The sequence below is a fragment of the Scyliorhinus torazame genome, chromosome 12, assembly GCF_047496885.1.
Source record: "Scyliorhinus torazame isolate Kashiwa2021f chromosome 12, sScyTor2.1, whole genome shotgun sequence".
NCBI classification, from domain to species: Eukaryota; Metazoa; Chordata; class Chondrichthyes; order Carcharhiniformes; family Scyliorhinidae; genus Scyliorhinus; species Scyliorhinus torazame.
This window is the reverse complement of record NC_092718.1, coordinates 214,786,211-214,805,657: the sequence shown is the minus strand read 5'-3', so window position 1 is coordinate 214,805,657 and position 19,447 is coordinate 214,786,211. Positions and strand designations below refer to the sequence as shown.

Below are 19,447 nucleotides of genomic sequence, written 5' to 3'. Positions count from 1 at the left end.
ATCAGCAGTCTGAGATATATATAAGTGGATGGGGCAAGATTCAAATTCTACCGAGTCACCATGGTAAGATTTACTGTACCACTCACTCCCCACTAGTTTTCTCACCATGTTTTAGACCACATTAGTGACATTCAGTACCTAATTTCTGGACACTGTGAAAGGTCAAAAGCATGCAGTTTTTAAAATTGTGCACCTACTGCTCCAGTCAGCATGTCGTACATTAGGGCTCCTAAACTCCACCAGTCCACAGCACGATTGTGTCCGCTTCTCATCAAAATTTCAGGTGCCCTGAGAGAAAAAGGAAAGGAACAGGGGGAATCTAATTTCTCTTCAGTTCTGTTCCATATGCTGCAGCATTACACTTAAAATGAGGAAGGGGACGCAAATCTTTGTAGGGTTTTCTATCAGAAGCCGGTATATTTTTAGGAAATTCAAGAACTGCTAATCACCGGACTCCAGTTGCATCTCAGTTTGACTTATTTCCTCTAAAGGGGGTCTCCAAAGTGGTGGGAAGGTGGTATACTGAGAAGGGGGTGTCAAGTACACCAAGGAGTGGTGTTGGCCATGCCAATATGAATGTTGTAGTTGGGACAATCCCAATGTTTTGGCAGAGTTAGTCAAAGAGTTAGTGCGAGGAACCAAAAAAATACTTTTCAATACATATCAAAATATGGATATGCATGCTATCTGTGCATTAAAATGAAATCTTAAGCTTGCTTATAGAATCACGGAATCCCTACAATGCAGAAAGAGGTCATTCGGCCTATCGGGTCTCCACCAATCCTCCAAAAGAGCACCCTACGTAGCCCATGCCCCCATACTATTCCTGTAACCACATCTAACCACACAGACATTCACCAAAGGCCGGATTGAACCCGGATCCCTGGTGCGGTGAGGCAGCAATGCTAACTACTGTGCCGCCATGCCGCCCCTTAGTTTTAAGTAGTCCTGAAGATCAGAAAGAATTTATATTTCAAATTTTGCGTCTCAAGTTCTCAAAGCACTTTCAAGAATTCCAACAGCAGCGATTTAGCAGTGAGATAAATGATCAGTTAAAGTCCTAATGGTGTTGGTGAGGGAAGAATGTCAGTCAAGTTAACATGATGTTATTGCCATGGAATTTGTGAACTGGCAGTGGAGGCAGACAGGCATTAGTTTAAGGACTTGTGGTGTATACAAAGAATGATTGAATTATACCAATATCTTCAGGAGACATTGGAATTCTAATATGCTGCAGTATGGTCTGGCTAAAATGCTACACCCTGCCCACAATTTGACACAAATATTTTTCCAATCTTAATCTTGCGATTGGGAAAAGCCAACAAGTCATCATTCTTGCACAGATTTCTAGTAGTGGGGTTGATCATCAAAGCACAGGTTTGGGGAGAGACACAACAAGATCTCCAGCCAGTACTCCTGGCTTGCACTAAAGATAAATTGAAAAACAGGAAAAATTCAAGTAAGCTCAAATAGACTCCACTTAGCTTAGGTTCTTTGTAATCCAGTTGCAGATATGATTATTCAGAAGAAATGATTCAAATTCCTAATAAAATATGTCAAGATTTAAGGCATTCTTTGTAAACACTACATTTCCAAACAATATTTTAAAAAAAAGACTCACATGTACTCAATTGTGCCACAAAAAGTATGGGTCACTGCACCATCATGAATTGATTCTTTACATAGTCCAAAATCTGTCAATTTAACGTGCCCTGAAACAAAAAGTAAACAAATGGTGATTGCAGTGCATACAGGGGATTGAGGGATTACAAGGTAGCAATCTGGCCACAGGGTTCAAACAATCCAACAAACACTAGGCAAACAGTTGACCTCAGGCTGCCAATTTACACGTAATCCTAGGCAGTAGGGCACTGTTGGCCAATAACTAGTGTCCTCTGAACTCATTCACTGAAGTACAATTTTGTAATCTCACCTCAAAATCGGCTATTTATATTTTCTGCTCATTCCTGAAAGTACTGATTTTTGTTGAGCTACAATTCTGCGGAAGCCAAGACCCCGCCCAAGTTGCCATTATTCACATAACCCTATCGAGCAAATGCCATTGAGCTCCCGAGGGGGAATCACAGCTAAGTCCAATTATGCTCTTATTTGACATGCATGCACCCACACTTTCCAGCAAGGGTCATGAATGCCCAACAGAAGCAGAACCCCTGGCTGATTCTTTCCTGTGACAAATATAGCACTTCATCTCTGATCAACTACCTTGGAATAAGAAGTGAGCCAGTGCTCTACTAAGTTGTGTAGTTGTCCATTAGGGCAAGTTAGAAGATTTAAGATTTGATTTTCAAACTTTAAATTTCTAACTTTATCGTTTTGTGCTATAGTTGGTGAGTTTTGGCACCTGCCAACCTAGGCCGGGTTTCTTCAAGAAGATTAACAATTGAGCTTTTTGACAACTTAGGTTTTGAACAGAATTATGCAGTTAATTGAGACATATGAGAGGATCTGAAATACAGGGAAGAATCGCAAAACATCAGCAACACAACTAAATATATTAAAGTGGATTACGTTAACGCCGACCCCAAAACCAGAAGAGATAAGAAATGTAGACTTTCTAGTGACATTTCTTCCAGTGAGTAAAATGATACACAAAAATGATTAGAGATTAGGTCAGGGAACTTGGGAGATGGAAATGCATTACTTAGTTTCAGACTTCAAATAAAAAGTCTTCCCACCTCATCAAAATTCTTCATAATTATTTATACCATCAATAAATCTCTGCAGCCTTTTCTACTCCAAAGGAAATAGCCGTAACATCTCAGTCTCTTATCAGTTTCATATAGTACATAGTGCAGAAGGAGGCCCTCACTTCCACCCTATCCCCGTAACCCAATAACCCCTCCTAACCTTTTTTGGTCACTACGGGCAATTTGTCATGGCCAATCCACCTAACCTGCACATCTTTGGACTGTGGGAGGCACCCGGAGGAAACCCACGCAAACATAGGGAGAACGTGCAGACTCCGCACAGACAGTGACCCAGCGGGGAATCAAACCTGGGACCCTGGCGCTGTGAAGCCACAGTGCTATCCACTTGTGCTACCCATCCCTGATATTACCTCAGTGGATCTAAGAGATGATAGATGAAATACACATGTGCACTGGGGTGGAAATGGAAGTGACCAATGAACAAACGTTAACACTCAATATTATAACGAACTGTAACTCTTTAGGTGCCACGTGGGGTGGGACAATTGCATAAATGTTGAATTATAGCCAGTACCAAATGCTAATCTCTTCACGCGCCACCCACTGTGAAGTGATAAGTCAAGCCCAAAAGGAACCAAATATTGAACTTCTTCGGGTAACCAGTTTCTGAGTTGTGCTGTACTCGACCAGTACCCTAAAATCTTTTAGCAGATCTCCATACAAACATTTGTGATAGTGACAACTATCAATCTTCATATCAAATCACTCCATTGTAAACCTGTCTCTCAGAACCGTACGCATGACGCATGCGTGACACGAGTTGTACATCAACAGAGGCGCAGCTCAGAAAGCTAGAGGTGGAGCTGTTGCAATCAATCTGCTTGATATTACGCTACTGTTCAAGTGCAAAGGTGGTTATTCTTTACTTGCATCATATTGAATTGAAGAGTCAGTAGAGCTCCATGCCTGTGCATACATACACTTCTACCAATTGTCCAGTCAGCACTCTTCAATTGAAGCTATTTAAACCAAGGCATTCACATCAGGCAGCCTTAATTTTTTTTTGGTAAAATTTTAATATGGAAGGCAGACTTTGTATTGGCAGTAGATTTGAAATAAAATCAATTCTTGGAAAAAGTCTCACTTATATTAGCCTCTACTAACAGCTGTATATTCCGCTTTTGGCACTGGGACACTGAAAATAATGTAGCTGTATAAATGAACATAAATCAAATTAATACAAAAAGTCAATTACCTCTGTCAACTTCTACAATTATGTATTGCATTGAACTATTGGATGCAAAATGATTCTCAATGGAGGACATGCAGTCGATCACAGAAATAAAGCTGTATCCTGTTTGCTATGTACTCCACTGTTGAGTGCCAGTTTAGCTCAGTTGGCTGGACAGCTGGTTTGTGATGCAGAGTGAGGCCAACAGCACAGGTTCAATTCCCATAATGACTGACGTGATTCATGAAGGCCCTGCCTTCTCAATCTTGCCCCTTGTCTGAGGTGTGGTGACCCTCAGGCTAAATCACCGCTAGTCAGCTCTCCCCCTCAAAGGGGAAAGCAGCCCATGGTCATCTGGGACTATGGCGACTTTACTGCTACTGAAACTTCAGTAATGACATGAAATCCACCCGAACAGAGAGAAAATCTCAGCAGGTGAACATTGTGGTGTAGCTAAGACAGAGAGAAGATTGAAAGTCCTCAACATTGGCCTGCCCAGTGTTAGTTTATTTCAGCTGGGGCAGCAGTAGCCTCTATGTCTCTGCAATTGGTTAGGACGAAAGGGATTAACTAAAACTTCCTGAGCCCCACTCCGGATTGCTATTCAGTGACAAAAATGATCATCAAGGACAGGGTAGAGCTGTGAATTGATGCACCCAATTCTTGGGTGGCCAGCAAATTCTACTAAAGCTCACACATTGAGAAACCACATGGGCAAAGTACCAGAGAACAGCTTTTGCAAGCACATCCAAGAGGAGGGTTACAGATTTTGACCTGTCCAAATAAGCCCAATGACAACACTGATGTGGCATGGTGCACAGTTTCAAATATACTACATGACGATATTTTTCATCATACATTTTCTAACACTAATTACAAGAGCAGAAGGGGACCAAAGCAAAGAAAACACATTTTTTTTTTAAAAGGAACATGAGACTTTAGGAACTAAAAAGTTTCTGCAACCTCCAAGCGTTAGAGCTATTAGACTAAAATGTTACTCATGCCGAATTATTTCATAATGCAAGCAGTTGAGAAAGAACCAAGCAACCTGCATTTTTAATCAACTTTCAATGCAGCAACTACCGGCTATCAAATAAATAAATGGGGACTGGTTAGTTCTGGACGTTCTTGCCAGTGGGATCTTCAGGTCCCCCTGACGGCACATCCCCGCCGCGCGTGGCTTTCCTGGAGACGAGGGGTGCACTCAACGGGAAACCCATTTGACAATGGCAAGATCCTGCCGCCAGCCAATGGCAGTCCATCATCCGCTGCCAAACAAGCGGGTTGCACGGAAAATCCCATCCTTGGTCTTTGCATTTTGTCTATCAGACTTGCGCGAAAGCAGATTTAATCAATCCCTATAAAATTCCGAAGCACAATTTCATTAAGATAAGCACATGCCCAAAATTTGAAACGCAGCTGACACTAAAGAATAAAATGTCCTCAGCAGCCACGGCTGCACTCAGCTCATCGCACCCAAATTGCTGAGTTTCTATTTACCTTGATGATTGAGCATGATGTTTTCTGGCTTCAAGTCTCGATAGATAATACCCTTCTGATGCAAGTGCCCCAAAGCCATTGAGATTTCCGCTAAATAAAAACTTGAATTTGTGGGGTGGGGGAAGGGGAGAAAATAAAAGCATTAGTATTTTTAATAGTTTATCCAGAAGCAAACTATTTTGGGAGAAGTTCCAACAGCTTTTTCTTGGAAATGGTATACCAGTAACCATACCTTTTAATGACTTAACCTGGCAATGCAGAGTAGCGTCAAAGTTCAGATCAGTTACTTGGTTATTTTGGCTTTCAAGTTGCAATAAAATTAATTTATAATTTAAAATCCCAGTACAATTACCACATTTTCATGCAGTTGTCCATCTTAAATCGAACAAGTTCGCAATTTTAATGGTCTTCACCCCTTAACATCTGATCCACTGTTGGTAAGTAGCAGACCCACCAAATGTCACATGCATTCATCTCAGTTAAAAATACATCACGAAGGAATAAGCAGAACTACATCCGGCTATTGGGCAATACACTAGAGAAATCTTGAATCTCTGGTCATCCCTTTCCAAAAAGGATCATTAGGCATAATTTTAACATTTAGATAATGTTCTGACAAATGAAACCCTTACCCTTCTGCTTTAGCGGCTGTGATCAATTAATTTTGGCCATTTGGCAAATTCCTTGCATTTTTAAATTCTATTTCCTCATTCCCCCCATAAAACCACAATTTGCAGCCAATGTTATTCTATGACAAGTCCTGGTAGGAAGCATGCTCAATAAGACTGCCAATTTCCCAATTTAAGATTTCTTCAGTTCTTAAATGTTTCAAGTGGTTTGTTCAAGAGCAACTTCTCCAGCTATTACCTTAGTACTGATTGGTTAAATGAGAATTTGTTTTCCCGATACAACACACGAGTGCTTTCTCACAGCTAAGAGAAGAGGTGGTCGGAGACAAGAAAGCAGGACATACACCAAGCAGAGCAAGGTAGCACAGTGGTTAGCACTGTGGTTCCGGATTCGATTCCCAATTGGGTCACTGTCTGTGCGGAGTCTGCATGTTCTCCCGGTGTATGCAATGGGTTCCCTCCGGGTGCTCCAGTTTCCACCCAGAAGTCCCAAAAGACTTGCTTGTTAGGTGAATTGAACATTCTGAATTCTCCCTCTGTGTATCCGAACAGGCGCCGGAATGTGGCAACTAGGGATATTAAAAAATAAAGCCCACCCTTTCTGGCCCAGTCTCTTTTTATTCTCATTAATGCATGAAACAAGCTTCTGCTTAAATGCATCAAAGCTATCCGTTTCAAATACTCACATGTGGCAGCAAGTTCATATTTTTAAATTTTTGATACAATAATTTTTTAAAAATTGAAATATGCAATCACTAACGGTAGAAGTGTTTCACATTTTTAATAGGCAAGATGAGTTAATTTACTGGAGACACCATAATCCAACACTTTACTTTGGATGTGATTTGTTTTGGTGACCCTTTTCAACTGGTGGATCTATTCAAACTTGAATTCAATCTCTTCAAACCAAGTAGTGCAATGCAAATCTCAAAACCACCAGAATCAACCATTATAACTTTACAGGAGCAGTCTTCTCTCATGCAGAACCGACTCATGATGACTTCCACTTCCTACACGCAACAACTCTATTTACGCAAGGACTTTTCAAGCAGCCTGATCTAAATCATCAGGCAGGTCACAATGAGGCAACAACCAACCTAGTATTCCCAGGGAATCGGATTGAAAAGGATACTTGGGCTCACTTCCAATCGGCACCTCACTAAATGCTTCTTTTCAGATGTGTTTTGGTTGGAAATCAGATTAACTGCAGACCACATCCTTCAAGAGTTTATCACCAGTAAGGAAATAACAGTCATGTCAGATGCCCAAATTGAATCCAGATGCAGACAGTTCAATCATATTTGGCTTCCCTCACAGGATGTTTCCACTTTTGAGGGAGTTCAAAATGAGGCACCATAAATATACAGTAGCCAATAATAAACCCACTAGGGATTCATGATAAACTTATTTATCCAAAGAGTAGTTAGACTGTGGAACTTGCTGTCTCACGAGGTGGTCAAAGCAAATAGCATAGACACATTTAAGGGGAAGCCCCAAGGTAAGTGACTGTTCTGAATATTGTGGACTGAAGTTCCACTGCAAGAATTGAGCAAAAAAAAAAAAGACAAGGCTGACACTCCAGTACAGTGAGGGATTGCCTCACTGCCAGAGGTGCCATTTTTCAGAATATACATTTAACCCTCTTGGGGGTGGTGGTGTAGAAGATCCCATGGCACAAATTCGAAGAAGAATTATGCCCAGTGTCTTGGCTAATGTTTATACCTCAATCAACATCACAAAAAGAGATTATGCAGTCATTATCATACTGCTTGAAGGAGCTGGATGTACAAATTGGCTGCTGCGTTTTGTACATTACTCAGCGAGTACACTCCAATAAGTACTTCACTAGTTGTAAAGGACTTCTGGGTATGCAGTGATCATGAAAGGCGCTACATACAGGGGCTGGTTTAGCACACTGGGCTAAATCGCTGGCTTTTAAAGCAGACCAAGGCAGGCCAGCAGCACGGTTCAATTCCCGTACCAGCCTCCCCGAACAGGCGCCGGAATGTGGCGACTAGGGGCTTTTCACAGTAACTTCATTTGAAGCCCACTTGTGACAATAAACGATTTTCATTTCATTTTCATAAATGTGAGTCTTTCTGTTCAGAATAACGAGAATTCCTGATTAAGATGGAGAGGAGGAGGAGTCTTTAATGTTTGAAATTCTCTACCCCATAGAGGAGTGGAAGCTAGGTCATTGAATATATTCACGACTGAGTTTGGCAGATATTTGATTTACAATGGAATGAAGGACTATGGGAACAGACAGGAAAGTGGAATGAAGCCACGATCTGATCGGCCACGATCTGATTAAATTACCTGACAGATTCAAGGAGCCAAACTCCTATTTCTTATCTCCTTATGAATAGGATATGGCAATAGTGATTGTTGCAGTAGGAGAGGAGAAACATGTGAAGCATAGCAGACGAGCTGGGTCAAATGATCCATTCCTATACTGTGCTTCCAGTGTCAATAATGCACTACTCACCAAGCAGTGTCTTCCATAAAGATCCCTTCCCTTTCCAGCTGCATAAAGAGCTCTCCACCTGCAATGACATAACCAATGAATTAAGGGGCAAGTAACTAAATGAGCACGGTGCCAAAAAAGGACTGAGGGAATACTTTACAGTTAGACAACTGTAAAGAAAACCACAATGGGAAACTGTTGTATTTATTTAGAATCACGGTGCCTTTAGCTAACAAAGCAAATGAACAGCTTACATTTTCCGATCAACTGGTTCAACATTTTTTTAAAACAAAGATTCTAAAACTGCAGCTCCTTATGACCCCAATAGTTCTTTGAATACATGCACTATTTAACATGAAACAGGTAAGGAAGGCCCCAGGTTTAAAGGCACCATTGGCACTTATTACGATCCCTGACCAGACCCCAACAGTGGCTAGGATACTGGACTGAAACCCTAATATTTTATTTTTTTAAGACTGCGAAAAGGATACTTCGCTCCTGACGTGATTGCTTGAAAAAAATAGGGATTTGGTATTTTAAAACAAAACATAATTAACAGTATTAAAATCTTTAACCTTACCCGAAAAGAGCTTACAATACCCTTTAAACAATACTAAATATAGTATATACAATATACAGATATCTGGCTGGATATCTTCAAAAAACTGTTTCAGCTGGTTTGTTTCAAGTCTGCATGCTTTAAGTACTAATCTTTTTTAACTGTCCTACGATGAAAGCAAAAGCCTTACTTGGGGACTCAGTGCTAGCCAGATCAGAACTCAACTCCAAAGCTTTCTCACAATGTCTGAATACTTTAGCTCCACCCAGCAATTACATCAGCTCCCCAAAGCTGAAAACAAATCAACTTCCCAGACTGAAAACCCAGAGACTCTCCCAAACAATAGTTCATTAGCCCAAGTTATAGTGGTCAATTTCACTTTTGGTTCCTAAAAGCTTTCTGGTCTTGCAAAACAAGATTCTTTTAAAATCATGGCTATTGCAGTTAAACACACTAACCCAGGTGTTTAACCCTTAAAAAATGTCAAATGCTTATAATTCAATATATCTAAAATTCTTCACTCATCACACTGCTTGCACAATGGATAGTTTAAAGCTGGGTTCGTTTGGGGGGGGGGGGGGGGGGGGGGGGTGAAGGCGGGAGGAGCGAAATTCAGTCAGGGCAAAACTATTTAATCTCATTAATTACCATATTTTAGTGCACTGACATTATAAATAAATATCAGGTTGAAAATTGTTAACTCAAAGATACTTGAAAAGCAGGGTTAAGGGCTGGGTTGAGAAATAACCCTTTTGATCACAGCTCATACTTCTAGAATATTGATCCTCAGTCCAATTTGTCTTTTTTTAATATTGGACTCAATATGCAGAGATAGGTTCATTCCACCCCAAATCTTTAAAAAAGAATGTTTACAATTAAGGTACAATTTAGCATGGCCAATTCAACTACCCTGCACATCTTTTTGGGCTGTGGTGGTAAGACCCATGCAGACACAAAGAGAATGTGCAAACTCCATATGGACAGTGACCCAGAGCCAGGATTGAATCCGGTTCCTCAGCGCCGTGATGCAGCAGTGTTAACCACTGCACCATCCTTCATTCCACCCCAAATCAAAGCAGGAAATTAACAATGACACTACCGGATGTAAAGCAAACTACACATTCAGCAAAGCATCCGTATGCCCATTCCAATCAATTTATTACAACATGTCTTTGAACAACATTAAATATATTATTTGGTTATTAACACATTTCTGGTTGCAAGAGCTTGCTGTACATAAACTAGCTGCTGCATTGCCTACATTATAATAGTGGCTACACTTTAAAGGTGCTTCAGTCCAAAAAGGTTGGGTGGGGTTGCTGTGTTGCGGGATGTGGTGGAGGCGTGGCCTTAAGTGGGGTGCTCTTTCCAAAGGCCGGTGCAGACTCAATGGGCCGAATGGCCTCCTTCTGCACTGTAAATTCTATGATTCTATGACTACGAGGAGAGGTTGAGTAGACTGGGACTGTACTCGTTGGAATTTAGAAGGATGCGGGGGGATTTTATAGAAATATATAAAATTATGAAGGGAATAGATAGGATAGATGCGGGCAGGTTGTTTCCACTGGCAGGTGAAAGCAGAACTAGGGAGCATTGCCTCAAAATAAGGGGAAGTAGATTTAGGACTGAGCTTAGGAGGAACTTCTTCACCCAAAGGGTTATGAATTTATGGAATTCCTTGCCCAGTGAAGCAGTTGAGGCTCCTTCATTAAATGTTTTTAAGATAAAGATAGATAGTTTTTTGAAGAATAAAGGGATTAAGGGTTATGGTGTTCGGGCCGGAAAGTGGAGCTGAGTCCACAAAAGATCAGCCATGATCTCATTAAATGGCGGAGCATGCTCGAGGGGTCAGATGGCCTACTCCTGCTCCTAGTTCTTATGAGCTATAAAATGCTTTGGGACTACCTGAGACCATGACAGACACTGGATAAATGCAAGCTTTTTCCTTCCATTAAGCAACCCCAGCAACAATTCTATGACTGTGCAAAATTTTCTGAGACAGGAATGTTGTGGCATACATTCATCAATCAAACACTAATACTCAGAATAGTAACGCCTGATAAGATTTACATCAATGACCGTCAAAGCAGGAGTTAAACATTAAAAGCTAGGACAGCACAGTGGCGCAGTGGTTAATGCTGCTGCCTCACTGCGCCGAGGTCCCAGGTTCGATCCCAGCTCTGGGTCACTGTCTGTGTGGAGTTTGCATATTCTCCCCGAGTTTGCGTGGGTTTCGCCCCTACAACCCAAAGATGTGCAGAGTAGGTGAATCAGCCACACTAAATTGCCCCTTAATTGGAAAAAATGAATTGGATACTCAAAATTTTAAAAAAACATTAAAAGTTCGACTTAAAAATGGGAGACAAGTGCAGCATTACGTTTGCAGGCCCTTGAGGCAAAAAGAAAATCAAATATACTGTTGCTTAAAATGTATACTAGAAATTCTGACACAACAAAATTATTCTATGTTCACCCAGTCAGAATTAGATTATACATTGAGATATAGAGACTCTTCAATCTGGAAACAGGCTAGTTGGCCCAACGGGTCCTTGTTGACAATTTTCCTCTGCAGAAGCAAACAACTCGAATCACATTGCCCCACTTGGTTGGAATATCCCTTCAACCTTTTTGCCTTTGTCTACCCAATCTGATCTTGAATGTAGACTAAGCTTCTCCCACAATCATTAACTTGTGACGTGAATTCTACAGCCTTACAACTGTGTAAAGAAATTTATCCTTTCAGTTCTAAGTGAGATTTAATCTTGTATCCATGGCCTCTGTCCTTCACCCCTCAACTACAACAGTCTCCTTCTATCTACCCTATCCTCATTGTTTTGTTACTGTTTGAGTAAGGAGTCTGATATAGATTTTAGGAATTTAATTCCTGTTTCTCCATTTACTCACTCTGCAATAATTTTGTTCTAAATCAGAAAATGCTAGAAGAATTGATATTAGTTTTAGCTAATAATCACTAATGTGGAATCAAATCCACAAAATGCCAGAGCAATTAACAACTACTTTAGTTCTGTCTTTACGGAGGAAATCATAAATAACTTTGCTGAAATGCGAAGGAATCAAGGGCTAGTAAGGAGAAGAAATTGAAGGAAATTCATGTTACCAGAATAATAGCTTTGGGACTGAGAGTTTTGAAATCCTCAGGGCCTGATAATCTACATCCCAGGGTACTAAACAATAGCAGCCAAGGAAATTGTGGATGCGTTGGGTGTCATCTTCCAAAATTCTGTAGATTCTGGAACAGATCTGGCAGATTGGAGGGTGGCAAATGCAACCCCGGTATTTAAAAGAGGGAGAAAATGGAAATACTGACCAATTAGCCTAACATCAATAGTAGGGAAAATGCTTGAGTCTATTATAAAGGATGTGATAACAGGACACTTACAAAACATCAAAGTCAACATGGATTTATGAACGGGAAATCATGCCTGACAATCCGACTGGAGTTTTTTTTGAGGACAGAACTAGTGGAATAGATAAGGGTAAACCAGTCGATGCGGTGTGCTTGGATTTTCTGAAAGCTTTTGATAAGCCCCACATAAGAGGTTAGCATGCAAAAATAAAATGCATGGGATTGGGAATAATATATTGGCACGGACTGAGAATTGGTTAGCAGACAGGAATAAATGGGTCCTTTCCGAAGTGGCAGGCAGTGACTAGTGGGGCCCCTCAGAGATCAGTGCTTGGGCCCCAGCTATTCACAACATACATCAATGATTTGGACATTTCCAAGTTTGCTGATGACACAAAATTTGGTGGGAAGGTGAATGGTGAAGAGGATGTTAAGAGGCTTCAGGGCAATTTAGACAAGTTGAACGAGTGGCAGATGCAGTATAATACAGATAAATGTGAAGTTATCCACTTCGGATGGAAAAACAGAACGGCAGAGTATTATTTAAATGGTGATAGATTGGGAAATGCTAACGTTCAAAGGCATTTGATGTCCCAGTACACCAGTCACTGAAAGCAAGCATGCAGGTACAGCAAGCAGTGAAGAAGTTGACCTTCATTGCAAGAGGTCCCCGAGTATGGAAGCAAGGACATCTTCTTGCAGCTGTACAAGTCCTTGCAGTCCACACCTGGAGTATTGTGCGCAGTTTTGGTCACCTTATCCAAGGAAGGATATACCTGCCGTAGAGGGAGTGCAGTGAATTTCATCAGACCGATTCCTGGGATGGCAGGATTGTTGGATATGGGGAGATTCAGTCAACTTTCCCTGTATTAACTGAAATTTAGAAGAATGAGATGGGATCCAATAGAAATATATAAAGTTTGTACAGACTGGATACAGGGATATTATTTCTTCTGGCTGGAGGGTCTAGAACAAATGGGTCACAGTCTCAGGATACGGGCAGACCATTTAGGACTGAGGTGCGGAGATTTATTCACTCAAAGGGTGGTCAATCTGTAGAATTCTCTACCACAGAAGGCGCAGGAGGCCAAATCACCGAGTATATTTAAAGAAAAAATAGATTGATTTCTGGACTCCAAAATGTGTCAAGGGGTATGGGAGAGTGCTGGAGTATGACGTTGAGATAGAGGATCAGCATGATCATATTGAATGGCGGAGCAGGCTCGAAGGACCGAATGGCCTAGTCTGCTCCTATTTTCTATGGTACTCAGCCGGTCAGGCAGCATCTGTGGAGACAAAAAGCTGTTTCAGGTCAACGATGACCATTCACCAGGCCATTAACTCGGTTTCTTCTCTCCACAGATTCTGCTTGACCTAAGCATTCCGACGTTTTGATCTTATTTCAAAATTCCAGCACCTGCAATATTTTGCTTTTTATTTTTATTTATTTAAATTTCCAATTAAGGGACAATTTAGCGTGGCCAATCCACTTACCATGCATATCTTTGGGTTGGGGGGATGAAACCCATGCAGACAAAGGGAGAATGTGCAAACTCCACACGGACAGTGAGCAGGGGCCAGGATCGAACCCTGGTCCCTGGTGCCTTGAAGCAGCAGTGCTAACCACTGATGCACGGTGTGCCGCCCTTATTTTGCTTTTTATTAATAATTTTGATGTTCTTACTCAGCCTTCTAATGTAACTGCATATTTTCTCTTTCATATCTTTCCCACAATTTGAGGTCTATAATACACCAATACAAATGTAAGATGGTCTTCTTCCCTCCTGCAGGCATAACCATATTCATTATCCGCTTTCTCATCTATCTCAACCTCTGGGCAACATGCAGCCTTTCTTCATGATATTACAACCGAATGCCTCCTCTCTCTTTTTTCTATCCTTCTTGAGTATACTATATGTATATCCTATATTTATTTTATAACCGAAAGCAGCCTAAATTTAACATACATCTATGTCTACTTTTCAGATAATCAAAGCAATTCAGTTGCAACTTCAACAAAATTCTTAAAAATCTCTGTTGAGCAAAGCAGTGGTCCATACATTGGATCACCAATGCAGTGTTGAAGCGAAGGAAAGGTTACAGGTTTGATCCATCAAGTTAAAAGTTTGATAATTTCTCACTAAGACAAAAGCCTCAAGGGAGGCTTTTGCCAGTGTTTGCTTTGAGCTAGTTCGCTTGTAGAGTTTTGGGAGCAAGCTACCCATCTGTTTCTAGGCATGCTAGGGCAACAGATTAGATTTATTGTCACATGTACTGAGGTACAGGGAAAAGCATTGTTCAGTGTACAGTCCAGGCAAATCATTCCATACATGAAAAACATAGGACATACGATAAATACACAATGTAAATACATAGACATCGGGTGAAGCATACAGAATATAGTGTTACAGCAGCGGAGAAGATGCCTAGAGAGATCAGTTCAGTGCGTAAGAAGGCCATTCAGGAGTCTGGTAACAGCGGGGACGAAGCTGTTTTTGAATCTGTTGGTGCGTGTTCAGAGTTATGTATCATTTATCCACTCATTGAAAAATGTTATGGTACTGACCACTGAGATACTCCAGGATGAGGTAGAGTTTGCCTCCAGTCTGGAAAGCATACATCAAGTCCACGATGAACGGATGCTTCACGTCTTCTAAGATACTGCGCTCTGCTTTAGTATGTGCTGTGTCCTTTGCATTACGAACAATCATTGCCTGCCAAAGCAAAATAAAAATTACTTGCTGCCACAGTTTGTATGACAATTTAAAACGGTTTGATTCAAATTATTGCACTGGAAAGGGGACTGGATGCTTAACGGATTAGAACACAGCAGCTTCAGATCAGGGTTTAAATCCAGACATGTCTGACAAGATTAAAGTCTCCGCGGTGACGGCGGGCGGGAGGCGGCCGCACAATGGAGAGTCCCCGCTCGGGAACGGCAATTTCGGGGCTTTAAGCCCGGACCCAGGGTCCGCGGAGGCGGCAGAAGAAGGGAGAAGGCACGGAGAAGACACAGGAGGAAAAAAAGAACAAAGAAAAATGTCAAGGGTGAGCAGAAAAACGGCCGGAAAAAACCCAGCTGGAGGCCCGTCGGGGAGTGGAAAGGTCACCGCGGGGTCACCAGGAAAAATGGAGGCTGGAGCACCAGGGAAGGCCGCACTGCTTACGGCAAGAAATAACCACGGCGATGGCTGCGGAATTTGAAAAGCAGTTGGCGCAGATTGCGAAATGCATGGAGACGGTGAGGAAGGAGATGAGGGAGGCTTTGAGTGTGCTGGTGGAGGAGGCGGTTTCCCCGGTGAGGACGGAGGTGGCGAGCGCAGTGGCGGAGGTGCGAGAGCAAAGGGAGGCGCTGAAGGAAGTGGAGGAGACGGTATTGCAGCACGGTGATCAACTTACCACGATGGGGAAAGAGATGCGTAAGGTGATGGACACGAACAAGAATCTGCAAGGAAAAATGGAAGACCTGGAAAACAGATCCAGGCGACAGAATTTGAGGATTGTGGGGCTGCCCGAAGGAGTTGAAGGACCGAAGCCGACTGAGTATTTTGCCACGATGCTGGCAAAACTACTGGGGGAGGGGGAGGACCCCTCCCAATATGAACTAGATCGGGCTCATCGGTCGTGGAGGCCTGTATCAAAGGCGAGTGAGCCGCCAAGGGCAGTGACTCTGTGCTTCCGTAAGTACAGGGTGACGGAGAAGGTCCTGAGCTGGGCCAAGCAGAAGCGGGTGGTGCAGTGGGCTGGAGCTGGTATACGTGTATACCAGGACTTTACGGTGGAGCTGGCAAGGAGGTGGGATGCCTTCAATCGGGTGAAGAGGGCACTGTACATTAGCAAGGTGCGGTGCGGCATTGTATATCCAGCGAAGCTGAGGGTGACTTACAAGCTCAGGGGCTTTTATTTTGGAACGGCGGAAGCAGCGGAGGAGTTTGCGAAAGCAGAAGGACTGTGGCAGAACTGACAAACTGAGGAATGGCCATGTGCCGATGTAACCTCATGACTGTATTTTCTTCTTTTTTGTATCACTGCGCGCGGGTGTAGAGACTAAAGGAGCCAATGTGGTATATATTTGGACGAGGGAAGGGACGGGACTTTCACTCGAAATGAGAGTTCTTTGGGGTGTAGGTGGATAGGCGGGGTTTGTGTGCTAAAGGGGGATCTTTGGGCTTTCCTGGGGCCGGGCAAGTGGGAAGGGATCCAGGCGGGGGCCTCCACGCTGGCCGGTGTGTGCCGGCCAGTGAACGGGAGTGAGGTGGGGGGAGGGGCTGCGGCCATCGGAGCCTGGCAGAACAGGGTCCGAGTGGTCTAGCCGGGGTGGAAAGGAACCGAGGGTAGGGGAGGAGTTTTACAAGAGGCAGTGGACGGGAGGAGCTGGAGGCCTGGGGTTGGGAGCTGTGTAGGATTAAGGGTGACTACGGGTAATCCCTGATTTACTATTTTTGTCATTTGTTTATGTAAACATGTGGGTTGAGGTTTGGGGGTTGGTGGGTAGGTGGGATCGTCGTTGTTATTATGGGGACTGACATATCTTGCTGATTATTGTTTATTATTGATGGATGTAAATGTGGGAGAAAATGTGAAAATGGAGGAGAATAAAAAAAAAAATTTTTTTAAAAAAGATTAAAGTCTCCCCTCTGCCAATTGCAAAGTTTAAAAATAAATGAGTGTCCATAGCCTCAGTTCAGTTGCTCGGAAGTTGACAGCAGAAAGCTGTTCAGATATTGCACCGTCAGTCCAAAGGGTCATAATGTAACTATCAAAGCAAGTGGCAACAAGTCACTGGCATAATAGGAACACTTTTTTGAGGTTGGGATTAGTCAACAGCATTTCAGTGTGCTATAGGCAACTACACATTCCACACAGCCTGCTCCTGTTGCTAGCATTTTCATTATATGTACATGGACTGTGAACATCATTTGCAATGCCAGCATCAATTGTCCACCTCTAATTTCTCACAATGTGATAGCGAGCCACATTGTTAGGCTATTGCAGTCCATGAGGTGTAGGTACACTCAGTGCCAAGAAGGGAGTTCCAGGTTTTTGACCTAGTGACAGTTGTTGCGACGCCCTGGGTAAGTGCGGTCAATTCCAGCCCCACTTATTCCAGAGTCACAACACAAGTGAATTAATTGGCTGCCCAATAATTCTTTTTGTTTTTTTTTTTTTTAAATATGTTTTTATTAAGAATTTTTCAATAACAATATTTTCTACCTAACAAACCCCCCCCCCCCCCCCCCCCCCGTAACAAAAAAAAGAAAAAAGAACTTGCGTGGCAAGACATGAACATGGCAAATCAATAAGAAACAACTTTGTACAGTGGATTCTTCCCGTACATGTCAGTTTCCAGATCTTACCATGTGTTTTCTTGTTCAAATGCCCCCCAGAATAAAAAACCTTCTCTCCCCCCTCCCTCCCTCAACACAACCGCTGTGTACCCCTCCCAGTCCCCCCCCGGGTTGCTGTTGCTGCTGTCCGACCTTCCTCTAACGTTCCGCGAGATGGTCTAGGAACGGTTGCCACCACGTGTAGAATCCCTGCGCAGACCCTCTCAAGGCAAACTTTATCCTTTCCAACTTGATAAACCCAGGCACATCATTTATCCAGGCCTCCACGCTGGGGGGCTTTGCCTCCTTCCACATTAGCAAGATCCTTTGCCGGGCTACTAGGGACGCAAAGGCCAGAATGCCGGCCTCTTTCACCTCCTGCACTCCCGGCTCGTCCACTACTCCAAATAGTGCTAGCCCCCAGCTTGGCTTGACCCGGACTTTCACCACCTTAGATACTATTCCCGCCACTCCCCTCCAGAACTTCTCCAGTGCCGGGAATGACCAAAACATATGGACATGGTTTGCCGGACTTCCTGAGCACCTCGCACATCTGTCCTCCACCCCAAAGAACTTACTCAGCCTCGCCTCCGTCATGTACGCTCTATGAACCACCTTACATTGTATCAGGCTAAGCCTGGCGCACGAGTAAGAGGAATTAACCCTACTTAGGGCAGAAGCCCATAAGTCCCTCCTCAATCTCCTCCCCCAACTCCTCCTCCCATTTACTCTTCAGCTCCTCTACCAAAGCCTCCCCCTCTTCTTTCATCTCCTGGTATATCGCCGACACCTTGCCCTCTCCAACCCATACGCCCGAAATCACCCTATCTTGAATCCCCTGTGCCGGGAGTAGCGGAAATTCCCTCGCCTGCCGCCTCACAAACGCCCTCGCTTGCATATACCTGAAAGCGTTTCCCGGGGGTAGCCCAAACTTCTCCTCCAGCATCCCTAAGCTCGCAAACGTCCCGTCAATGAACAGGTCCCCCATTCTTCTAATACCTGCCCGATGCCAGCTCTGAAACCCCCCGTCCATCCTTCCTGGGACATACCGCTGGTTGTTTCTAATCGGGGACCACACCGAGGCTCCCGTCGCACCCCTGTGCCGTCTCCACTGCCCCCAGATCTTTAGTGTTGCCGCCACCACCGGGCTCGTGGTATACCAGCGCCTCCAGGCTTGTTCCTTTGCAGGACGCCATCTCCAACCTCTTCCACGCCGCCCCCTCTCCCTCCATCACCCACTTACGGATCATTGCCACATTGGCTGCCCAGTAGTAACCCTCCAAATTCGGCAACACCAACCCTCCTCTGTCACTGCTACGCTCCAAGAACCCCCTCCTTACCCTCGGGGTCTTGCTTGCCCACACAAATCCCATAATGCTCCTGCTTACCCTCTTAAAAAAGGCCTTAGTGATCACAATTGGGAGGCATTGGAATACAAAAAGAAATGTCGGGAGGACCACCATTTTAACCGACTGTACCCTACCCGCCAGCAAGAGTGGCAACATGTCCCACCTTTTAAAATCCTCCTCCATCTGTTCCACCAACCGCGACAAATTAAGTTTGTGCAGTGCCCCCCAGCTCCTAGCTACCTGAATCCCCCAGTATCGAAAGCTCCTTTCCACCCTCCTCAACGGCAGGTCGTCTGTCCCTCTTCCCTGGTCTCCCGGATGGATCACAAAGAGCTCACTCTTTCCCACA

At 43.5% G+C, this 19,447-nt stretch overlaps 1 protein-coding gene across 2 annotated transcripts in view; it reads right to left on the bottom strand.

The window, feature by feature from the left end:
- rps6kb1b (ribosomal protein S6 kinase b, polypeptide 1b) overlaps positions 1-19,447 on the bottom strand; it is a 108,712-nt gene that overhangs the window by 50,431 nt on the left and 38,834 nt on the right. For both annotated transcript variants that reach the window (XM_072469922.1, XM_072469923.1), the window contains 5 exons: positions 14,989-15,136; positions 8,518-8,575; positions 5,401-5,501; positions 1,622-1,712; positions 198-288 (listed from right to left, as the gene is read on the bottom strand). In XM_072469922.1, coding sequence (XP_072326023.1) covers positions 198-288; positions 1,622-1,712; positions 5,401-5,501; positions 8,518-8,575; positions 14,989-15,136 — 489 coding nt within the window. The remainder of the gene's footprint in view (positions 1-197; positions 289-1,621; positions 1,713-5,400; positions 5,502-8,517; positions 8,576-14,988; positions 15,137-19,447) is intronic.